Below are 11,658 nucleotides of genomic sequence, written 5' to 3' on the forward strand. Positions count from 1 at the left end.
TTTCTTTCTTTCTTTCTTTCTTTCTTTCTTTCTTTCTTTCTTTCTTTCTTTCTCCTTGTTATTTTATTTGAATGGCTCCTGGAGAGATAATTCCAGGGGGTTTCTTTGTGGCTGATGTATGCAGTTTGAATGAAACTGATTTTCACATTAGAAAGTATTTTGGAAGTTGGGGTGGCTCAGGTTCTTGTAAAAACACCGAAATCGTTTTGCAGAAATCACTTAGAGCTCCGCCACTCTTGTTTCAGACTTCAGTTTTCTGTGTTGCTACTGAGAGATCTTTCCCTATTCATACTACTTGTTTTACGTGAGTTGTGCTCTTTCCTATGAGTTTTGCATGGATTTATCCCATACGTGGAGGCAATATTTTTGTTCGCTGTCAGAATAGCCTGGAAGGGCTGATGGAGGGTCCCACAGAAGCTGCCGCGGTGCCCAGCGTCTCGGCCACTATGGTCAGTGACGCACGGGGGCTTTCTGCGTCACCGCCTTGAGTTATTACTCTCATGACCTGGCCCGTGAGCCGGCTTTGTCAGTGGCCTGGATTAGACAAAGACAGAAAGCCGTAACACAATGTAATGTACTCCCTGCCAGTGACCACGGAACTCTTTCTGTGTTTATCTTGGCGCAGTCTAAAAGTTCTGCCAATGACCAGCCCATTGTTTTCAAATATTGTGTTTGATCACATTTAAGACTGTACCCATTTAAGATGTGCCAGTGAAACAAATGCTTTGCCACTAAGAGACAAACTCAATCGTCACACGCGTCCCCATTCTAGAGATGTTAGGATGTGAAACACGGCACATGTTAGAACTGTGGGCAAATGGTCTTTGGCTTTCAGAGGTGGGGAAATAAATTCAACTGTGACAGAGCCACCTGTTCCCACTGGGAGTGTGGGAAAGCAGCTTGTGTGGTCTGTGGCCAGCATGCCACAGATTTTGGCAAGTTTGGCACAGATGGGGGGTGAGAGCCGCATCAGGCAGTGAGTGGGGGGTGGTTGGAGGTAGACACAGCCACGTCCCCCAGCAGAGAAATGGAAGATGCCCAGATGAGTGCTGATGGGTCACAGCTTTCCAGGCACCCTTTCACTGCTGTGACGGAGCCTGTGTCCCGTTCCTCTGAACCTGATGGCTTGGCCATTCCCCTTCGATCTCTCATGTCTTTTCTGCATCTTTGTAAAGTCACCGTTCATTCTTGGCGACTGCTCCCCTAAGAAATCTGGATGGTTTCCATTCTGCTCCCATCCTGAGAGCGGCACGTCGTAGGACTCCGTAGGGCAACTCATCCCAGACTTTTATGCCAAAGGACTCCTGTTTGGAGGGTGAATGGATGCCCACGGCCCGATTTCTAAAATTTGAAAAATATGCCTATGGAAATTTTGTATCCTTTTGTGCTACATCTATTTATTTTGATAGTTACCTATCTGTGGAAATTGATAATCCTGGAGGAGGTGCGATGCTATTCTGGCACCTGCCTCGTCTCCTTGGATAATCTCACCCATGGGTTTGAGAAATGTGGCTTTTGGAGGATCATGAGATGCATTGGGCCACTAGGTTAGAAGAATGTGTGTTGAATAAGAGAGTTGGTGGATCTGGGTTCCCATCTCTGTTTTTGTCGTTAACTGGTTGCGTGATATGCCATGAAGCCTGGCCTCGTTTGTCTCTGTTTCTCATTGATTGGGTGAGGATAATATTTGTCACATCTTTCTTTCTTTCTTTCTTTCTTTCTTTCTTTCTTTCTTCTTCTTCTTTTTTTTTTATAATTTCTTTATTTTTTAAATTTATATCCAAGTTAGTTAGCATCTAGTGCAACAATGATTTAGGGAGTATATTCCTTAATGCCCCTGACACATTGAGCCCATTCCCCCTCCCACCACCCCTCCAGCAACCCTCTGTTTGTTCTCCATATTGAAGAGTCGCTTATGTTTTGTCCCCCTCCCTGTTATATTAGTTTTGCTTCCCTTCCCTTAGTTCATGTGTTTTGTATCTTAACATGCCTCATATGATGTCACATCTTTCTTAAGGGAAGTGAGTTTTTTTTTTTTTTAACTTTTTTGAGCTTCTATTTCTTCCTAAGTAGAGATAATAGGCAGTGCCTTGTCGGTATGTTTGAGGGATTAAATATTAGCACATATCACTGGGCTTCACATATAGAAGAGCTAAGTGAGTATTAGCTCACATTATACCGCTTAACCCTTGGGGCATTGAGTTTATAGCTGAACTTAAAATGATTGCTGCTTCAGTCAATTATATAGGACTTTTACTTTGAAAGTGCCTCTCTTTCTTTTTTATTTTTTAAAAAGTTTATTTATTTTGAGAGAGAGAGAGAGAGTGTGTGTGTGTGTGTGTGTGTGTGTATGTGTGAGCAGGGGAGGGGCAGAGAGAGAGGGGGAGAGAGAATCCCAGGTAGGCTCTTCACTGTCAGAGTGGGGCTCTAACCCACAAACCATGAGATCATGACTTGAGCCTAAGTCAAGAGTCGGAGGCTCAACTCACTGAGCCACCCTGGTGCCTGAGAATGCCTCTCGTTCTGATATCTTTAATTTACCACTTGTTTATGTGTGATCCTAAACGGAGGACCTTTTCCCAAATGTTCTAGACTCTGCCTGGGTTAAAATTTCTAAACTGTGGAACTTTCTTTCAGGCGACCCCATTGTTTTGCAAAGTTTCTTGCCCTGTTTCGATCATATTTTTACTACTGGATTCTCAACAGAAGTGTGGCAATCTGTAATAGAAAAGTTGGCAAAGAAAGGATTATGGCACGTAAGTAAAAGGAGATGACTCTCTTGTGGGAAAAGCACATTCTCGATCAAACAGATTCTTTCTGCTGGCACTGGGGAGGGGGATTGTAATTTATTATTTGTTTATCTTGATGCCAAAATAACTTTTTAACTGACACATCGTTAAAAATGGAAAGTCACTGAGGTATATTAATTAGCCAGTTTTTTTTTTTTTTAAGATAGGAAACGTATTCAGAACACCTATAATAATATTAGCTAACGTGTATCACCCTCCCTCCTTGCCCTATGTCTCCATGGTCATCCCAAAAGTGTAAAGTCCAGATGCCAATGGTAATATGGAATGAGGAAAATAAATTTTGGAATGTTCATCTTCACATAATCTTTTTTTAATGTTTACTTATTCATTTTGAGAGAGAGAGAGGGGGAGTACGCGAGCAGGGGAAGGGCAGCAAAGGAGGGAGAGAGAGAGCATCCCACACAGACTCCACGCCACGACTCCCTCCTGATGTGGGGCTCGAACTCACAAACCGTGAGCTCATGACCTGGGCCAGAATCAAGAATCGGACACTTAACCAACCGAGCCGCCCAGGCGCCCTCATGCAATCTCTTCTATATTGCATTTGCTAGTGTGGGCTCAGGAGACCTGCCTGTGCTGCCCCCAGCGCTTCTGTGTAGGCTTAAGGGACCGCTGCCCGCAGGTAGCAGTGAGGCTACAGGAGCCGGCCCGAGGCGGGGAATCCGTGGAAGGGATTCCCGGTGCCCAGTGCACCCGCAGCCTGGGCTTTGGTGTGACACAGATGCCTCCTCGAATCATCATCTTCCACTTTCTGTTTTGGACCAATTGTTTCCCCTCTGGGCCTCATTTCCGCGTTTGTAAGTTTCAGGATATAAACTTACTCCCTCGGGGCTTTGGTGAAGTTTAGAAATACCGGAGCAAGAACGCCTAATAATAATATTAGCTAATGCTTGTCAGGGGCTTATGATGTGCCAGGCACTGAGCTAATGGAGCTTCACGGTAGCTGGCTGTGCTACGTGCCCAGTGCATAGTTGTCATTGATGGTGGCCTCTCTGTGCTCGTGAAAAGAGGCGGCCGAGGATGGGAGTTAGGTCAGGAAGGGCCTGCTGGGCTTTCTAAAGCCTGGCAGTCCAGAAAAGTCACTAAAAGCCAGGGCAAGCCATAAGGACTCTAGAGCCAGGCAGGGCGAATGACTTTAGAAGACAGAGTTCTTCAATTTTTAGAAAGCTCATGGATTCCACTGGAAATCTAATGAAATCTATGGGGTTCTCTTTGTATACATAGTTTCAGGGGGTTCATGGGACATCCCTAAAATCCAGCCACGAGTTCCCTGGAACTCAGTCCCATATTCCAAGGTCTTGAGAAAGCAGGTAGGTAGGGAAGGGAAGGCCCAAGAAGGCAGCCCAAGGGGCAGGTGCACTTGGTCCAATACCCCAGCAGTGGGGCCCAGGTCATTTTCACATATTGGAAACAGAGACCAAAAAAAAAAAAAAAAAAAAAAAAGCCGGGTCAGCAATCAGGATTGTTAGAACCCTGAGTATGTCATCTGAGATTGGGGCCTGTGTGTTCAGGGTGAGCAGTAAAGAGAGGGCAGCAGGCTGAAGGAACCTGGAAACAAGATGTGGCCATAGGCTCAGTCCCTGTGGTCCCCATGTCCACTGGGCATACACGAGGGAGACTGATGCGGAGCCCGGGTCCCCAGTCACGGCCATACCAGAACCTGGAGCCCTCAGACCTGTCGGCACACCTGGATGATCTCAGGAGGGACCTCTCTGTGTGACCTAGGACAAATTGCTTAACCTTTCTGAGGGATTCAGTTTCTTCATTGACTCTAGATTGGGTCAGTGGTTCAACAACTGGCTGTCTGCGAGAAAAAGGCCTGATTTGTAGTGTTTGCCAATCTTTGTAGCATCAGTACTCCAGCCATGGCCAACCTGAAGCCACGAACAGGGCTACCGGGTGTGGAATTGGGGAGAGATGTGCAGCCAGCTGTCACTCGCTGATAGGGACCTTTCCAGCACACTCTGCTCGCCGGGGTCTAACGGACCCCAAACACTTGGGGCTTATGAAACACCCGTGTGCTACAGAATTAATTGGGATGAGATGCTCGTAAAGGATGGGATTCCTCTGCTTGCTCGGCTTTCAGAATTTCGCAGAGAATCACTTTTTTACCCACTCTGCCCTCGGCAATGCTGCTTAACGTCAGCTGCTCCCGTCTGCAGCAGGCTTTGAGGAAATGTGGAGACAGCTTAGCTGTCAGCAGGAGCAGGACATCGGCCGGACGGAAGGACTTCGATTATCATGGCTCAGGCTGTAAAGCTTGGCACGTAACTTAAAAAGAGCGACGGGGCTGGGGCGCCTGGGTGGCTCAGCTGGTTAAGCATCTGACTTCGGCTCAGGTCATGATCTCACAGTTCGTGAGTTCGAGCCTCGCATCAGGCTGTCTGCTGTCATCACAGAGCGCGCTTCATATCCTCTGTCCCCATCTCTCTCTGCCCCTCCCCCGGCTTGTGCTCGCTCTGTCTCTCTCTCAAAAACAAATAAACATTTCAAAAAGAGAGAGAGAGAGAGATAGGGCTGGAGGGTATTTTGTTTTGGTTTTTGCTCGTTTGTTTTCACCCCGAAGGTAACGTTTGTTCCAATAACCTACGTGGAGAGCATTATTATTCCAGGTTTTTCTCTTTCTCCCTTCTTACCAGTCGTTCCTACTTCTGTCAGTGAGAAAGGACCGGCTACCCCGAAATATCCATGTCCCAGAGTTATCACTGAAGAGTCTCTTTGAGGTGAGGTGGCTTCTTGAAACATACGGTTTTAAGTCAGGCCACTTGGGGCTTGTATTTGGGACCTCTGCTTGGATAAGGGGACTTCAGCTGCCTCACTGCATATCGGTTGTGTATAATGATCTCAGGCGTGGGCCACAGCGAATCTAGGTTTTGCTGATCCCAAATTTTATGAGTGAAGGGGCTTGACGTTTAATATTGATGTAGTGACTTCCATGATTCTTCCTTTGTGTTTTTCTCCCCCCCCAGAAATATGTCTTCATTGGGCTTTACGAGAATATGGAACAGGTGCCCAAGCTAGTGCAGTGGCTCGTCTCCATCGGTGCGAGTATCGAGACGATAGGACCATACCCTCTTCATGCCCTCATGCGGCTCTGTATCCAAGCAAGTGAGTGTTCTTCTGGTTTACCCCACCCAAGCCGCCCTCCCGGCTCTGAGCTCCGAGCTCTGCTGAATTTAGCCGCTTGAATTTAACCACCAGAATTTAGCCAGAATTTAGCCACTTGAAGGTGGAATGTTCAAACGATTTGAATATTCAAATGGTTTGATTATTCAGATGAATAAAGGCAGCAGGGAGATAGCATTGTTTGGTTTTGGTTTTAAAACGTTTTATTTTTTTTATTTTACAGAGAGAGAGGGTGCGAGCAGGGGGGAGAGGGGCAGAGGGAGAGACAGAGAGAGGGAGAGAGAGAATGCCAAGCAAGCTCCAGGCTGTGAGTACAGAGTCCGATGCGGGGCCCGAACTCACGAGCCGTGAGATCATGACCTGAGCCGAAGTCAAACGCTCAACTGACTGAGCCACCCGGGCTCCCCAGACGGCCTTGTTTTTATTTCTCCCGGGACCTAGTAGCTACAGGGGCCCAAGCTGAAAGGATTCTGTGTTCCTAGACAGATCCTGGCAGCACAGGGGCACTGAGACCGGAGGAGGGACCTTGGGACAGACAGCCTTTGCTGGGCAGAGCTCCCCGAGCCGCGGAAGGCACGTGTGGTCTTTCCCCTTGTTCGGGTTCATTTTCTCTCTAGCCGGAGAGTCGACCGCTTCAACACTCTTCAACACTGGCTGTTGTTGATAGCGTCTGCTGTGGTTCTTTTAAAGGACTCCGATTTTCATAGAATTCTTTTTTTTTTTTTTTTTTAAGTCTTCACCACTTGGCTATAGGAGTTCAATTTGAAAATATTTAAATTTTATCATTCACACACACACGCACACACAAGATAAAAGCTTGTTTTTCTTTTCCAAGCATGTACGGCACCAGAGTTAGACATTTACCCATACTGTTTTAGAGCCAGAAGAGGCAAGAGAATTGTCTAGACAGTCTTCCTCTTCTAGGCTGGATTGCCTTCCTGGGAATGAAGGAGTGAGGGGGGTGGGCAGGGCCTTCAAGACCTGGGCCCCCACTTTCCTTTAACCAGATTTCCATTTCATGTACTGTGGAGTCCATGAAATGTTTTATTCTTGCGCAGGGACTGGTGGATCAAACATTTAAAAGTAAAGTCTGACTAAAAGCAATTTGGTCCAATCCTCCCAGTTTTTTTAATTTTTACTTTTGATTTTTGAAGGGCAGAGTGGGAGAGAGAGAGAATCTTGAGCAGGTTCCACGCTCCGTGTGGAGTCCAGTTCTGGGCTCGATCCCACGACCGTGGGATCACGACCTGAGCTGAAAGCAAACGTCAGACGCTCGACCGACGGAGCCAACCGGGTGCCCCCAGTCCTCCCAGTTTTAAACTAGGAATCTGGAGCCCAGAGAAGTGTGCCTCTGGTTGTGAAAGTCATGATTCCCCGCTGTGTCTGCTCTTTACGTTAGCTCCCATGGGTACAGGCATGTGTCAATACGATCAAGCATTCAAGGTTATCCCTGATTTGTTTCTCAGAGGAAAACTGACGTCGTGACAAACCGTGTTCAAAGAGTTGGCAGAAGTGTGTGGCTTTCCTTGATCCCAGGAGCTCCAAGGAAGGAACTTGGGAAAATAACTTTTAAATATACGTCCCATCGGGGCTTCTGGGTGGCTCAGTCAGTTGAGCGTCCGACTCTTGACTTCAGCTCAGGTTATGATCTCACAGTCATGGGATCAAGCCCCGCACCGGGCGCCCAGCTGAGCGCGGAGCCTGCTTGAGATTCTCTCCCTCTCTTTCTGCCCCTCCCTTGCTTGCATGTGCGCTCATGCACATGCACTGTCTCTTGAAATAAATAAACATTAAAAAATATTAACAGTCTTGATTAACAGTCTTATTAACAGTATTGATTAGGGTAACCTTTTCGGATACTGACCTGCTTTCTGACACGGGCACCGTTGCCCTGCCTGGAGCCTCTTTACGACTAGTGCCCCCATCCCCACCTGCTGTTCCACAACTGCCTCCTTGGCCAGAGAGCTGCTCTTGGCCAATCAGCCCCCCATTCTCTGGAGGCGCTCCCCCCTCAACCACACCCCCTCCCTAGAGGTGTTCTGGAGCTCTTGACTGACTGACACAAAGGTTAGCCCCTGCCTCCTCGTGGGTCAACACCGTGGTGCAGCTCACGCTGCAGAGCTCCCTGTGGGGTCAGGCTGAGGCCGACTCAGGGGAGACCACATCTCTGCTCGCCTCCTTCCCCTGCCCCGCCCTGCGTCCCTCACGCTCTTTCTCCTGAGCTCCCTGTCAACAACTCACACGTACAAGAACCCTGGTCTCGGGCTCTGCTGCTCGGAAATCTGGCTGAAGTTAGAACTCGTCCTTTTAGTTTACAAACTCTGTGTCTCCCATTCTCGTGGTGAGTGGCACACGTGTGTCGGAGTCCCCATTTGGCTCCCTCAGGACGGTACGTGTCGATGTGCTTTCAGATTGATTTTCTGTGTGTGGAAAATAACATCAGGAACTCATTTTAATTCCCTTCAGAGGAAAACCATCTTTTCAGGTGGTTGATGGACCACAAGCCCGAGTGGAAAGGCCGCATCAACCAGAAGGACGGGGATGGTTGCACTGTTCTCCACATCGTTGCCGCGGCTCACTACCCAGGATACCTCATCAAACGTAAGTGGCGACACCAGGCTGGAGGGGGTGCTGTGGGCTGGATGACCTCAGGCGTTAGAGAGCCTGACCACACGTTTTTACCCTTTTCCTCCTGGGATGGGCTCAAGAGGGCTAAACCTTTTGTCGACCTAAGCATGACTGGGAGGGCAGGCTATATGCAGGAAAGATGCGGGTCAAGGGAAGGAAGATGGGCTGGGGTCCCCATGCTCTTTTGGCTTCGATGGCTTCTGTGGGGTTGAATGTCTCCGGGATATGGGCCTCTGGCTGCCCTGTTCCTTCCCTCATCACACAGTTACTATAAGCGCTTTATTTTATGCCAAATCTACGCTAACGAGCCAGACCACAGAAGTGGTCCTGCTTCCTGGCCACTTAGAATCGAACGCGGGGATCGCATCCTCCATACCTGCCAAGGCCAGACAGGTCACGAGGAAGAGTGAGGCTGGTGCATGCAAGGATGAAGTTGGTTCTTTTTTTTTTTTTAATGTACTTTTTTAATGTTTATTTTTGAGACAGAGACAGAGCACGAACGAGGGAGGGCGGGGCAGAGAGAGACACACACACACAGAATCCGTAACAGGCTCCAGGCTCTGAGCTGTCAGCACAGAGACCGATGCGGGGCTCGAACCCATGAACAGTGAGATCATGACCTGAGCCGAAGTCGGACACTCAACCGACTGAGCCACCCAGGTGCCCCCTGGAAAGATAGATTTTTAAAAAAATAAGACAACTCAAGATTATAAAATGTCTGCTCAAAATTAAACGTGCCTGTGGACTAGACGCAGCCTGGAGGGCTCTGGTTGGGGACGTCCCGGGCACTTGTAGTCTTTTTTCCTCAACGTGTCCCAGGGAAGCCCAGCGAGGATTGTTTCTCTAATGTCATCCCCAAAGAACTGCGTCCCAGGAACCCACATCTGGGGAAACGGAGAAAGGGTGTGCTACAGATACTGTTTGGAGCTTTATTGAAATATAATTCAGGTGCCATATAATTCTCCTGTTTCAAGGGTCCGATTCCCTGTTTTTAGCACATTCACAGTGTTATGCAACCGTCACCACGATCAGTTATAAAACATTCTCATCGTCTCCAAAAGAAACCGCGGATCCATCAGCAGTCATTTTCTATTTCTCCCTACCTCTCCAGCCCTAAGCAACCACTAACCTACTTTCTGTGCCCGTGGACTTCCCTCTTCCGGACATCTCATACAAATGGAATCATACAGTCTCGTGACTGGCTTCTGTCACTGAGCATGCTCTCGATGTTCACCTTGTAGCATGTATCAGGACTTCATTCCTTATTATTGCCAAATAATACCCCGTTGTGTAGGTAAACCACATCTTATTTACCCATTCATCAGTGGATGGGCCCGTGTCTTGTTTCCACCCTTCGGCTATTACGAATAATGCTGCTATGAACTTTTGTGTATGTGTTTTTGTGTTGGAATATATTTCCATTTTTCTTAGGTAGATACCTAGGAGTGGTATTGCCAGACCATACGGTAACCATGTTGAATCCCTTCAGGAACTGCCACACTGTTTTCCAAAGTGGCTACACCATTTTATACTCCCACCAGTAACACACAAAAGTTCTCATTTTTCTAAATCCTTGCCGGCACTTGTTATTGTCTTTTTTGGTGTCCTGTGTATTTTACTACCTTCTTCTCTTGTCCAGATCCAGTCCTATGCTTCCCCAGCCTCCCTTTCTCTTCTCTTTGTCTCTCTGCAGAAGGGGATCCCTCCCCTCTGTTCCTCTGCCGCCCATTGTATCTCTCCCAGTTTGCAGTCACGCACCTATGGTCCACCAATTTGTCCTGGTAGGTCCCTGGAGGCATCTCTGTCACTTTGCTACCCGGGGTCTTGCAGTTCAAAGTCCTTTGGACTCAACACTGCTGTGTTCGAGAGACGAGGGAACTTCGGATCCACCTACTTCTCCGCCATGTAGGATTACTTCCTATTTTAGTACCTTCTTAAAGGCAATGGTATCCTGGAAAATGTTTGACAAGTGGGTTCTTCAGAAGGAAAAGCCCTGAATTGTGATGTTTGCCAATTTTCTTGGTGTAAATACACCAAGACTTGGTGCCCCGAGTTTTGTTTTTAATGTAACCTATTTATCGTAAGTTTATTTATTTATTTTTATAAGTATGTTTTTTTTTTTAAATTTTTAAAATTTATTTATTTTTGAGACAGAGAGAGACAGAGCATGAATGGGGGAGGGTCAGAGAGAGGGAGACACAGAATCTGAAACAGGCTCCAGGCTCTGAGCTGTCAGCACAGAGCCCGACGCGGGGCTCGAACTCACGTACCGCAAGATTGTGACCTGGGCTGAAGTCAGCCGCCCAACCGACTGAGCCACCCAGGCGCCCCTATTTATTGTAAGTTTAAATGACTATGTTGATCAACCATCTTGTAGCATTTCTAGACATTCGACTACTGGCCCTTGTGGACTAGGGTGATCTGGTTCCAGCTAATGATAATTACCCTGGTAATTTATGGTTAACGTCTGTGTCTCCAATCACTGTGCTCTCCTTACACATCCCTACTCTGAAAATGCCCCCCCCCCCCAAAAGTATTTCCAGACAGGACTTTTCAGTTTGCAAAGAAACACAGCTCCAAGTCTCCTGGAATCCAGGTGGTTTGCGCAGTGTGGGGTATTTTACATGCATGGAGCGCCTCGGGTGCCAACTCTCTGCATTGATAACTTGGCAAGCATTTCCTTTCCTGGGACTTATACAAGGACTGTCCAGTACAAGCATAATGAGAGCCACATATAACATTTTAAATTTTCTGGTAGTCATATGAAAAAGTAAAGGCAAAAGAAGTGAAACTAATTTTCGTCATGTATGTTATTTAACCCATCTATCCGACGTGCGTTATCCAATAGATGTTATTTAGCCCATCCAATATATGTTTATATATATTTAGCCTATGTATTTAGCCAATATATATAGCCTATATATATATAGGCCTGTATACTTAGCCTATCCAATAGATGTTATTTAGCCCATCCAATATATGTTTATATATATTTCCCTATGTATTTAGCCAATATGTATAGCCTATATATATATAGGCCAGTATATTTAGCCTATCCAATAGATGTTATTTAGCCCATCCAATATATGTTTAT

The 11,658-nt window shown here is 47.0% G+C and overlaps 1 protein-coding gene across 1 annotated transcript in view; it reads left to right on the forward strand.

Moving 5' to 3' along the window:
* The window catches only part of LOC125918073 (TPR and ankyrin repeat-containing protein 1-like), an 18,512-nt gene extending 6,862 nt beyond the window's left edge, over nucleotides 1-11,650 (forward strand). The window contains exons 4-7 of the mRNA XM_049624118.1: nucleotides 2,638-2,756; nucleotides 5,450-5,533; nucleotides 5,780-5,918; nucleotides 8,403-11,650. Coding sequence (XP_049480075.1) covers nucleotides 2,638-2,756; nucleotides 5,450-5,533; nucleotides 5,780-5,918; nucleotides 8,403-8,776 — 716 coding nt within the window. The 3' untranslated portion in view covers nucleotides 8,777-11,650. The remainder of the gene's footprint in view (nucleotides 1-2,637; nucleotides 2,757-5,449; nucleotides 5,534-5,779; nucleotides 5,919-8,402) is intronic.
* The last annotated feature ends 8 nt before the right edge of the window (nucleotides 11,651-11,658 follow it).

Source organism: Panthera uncia, unplaced genomic scaffold (assembly GCF_023721935.1).
Source record: "Panthera uncia isolate 11264 unplaced genomic scaffold, Puncia_PCG_1.0 HiC_scaffold_426, whole genome shotgun sequence".
NCBI lineage: Eukaryota > Metazoa > Chordata > Mammalia > Carnivora > Felidae > Panthera > Panthera uncia.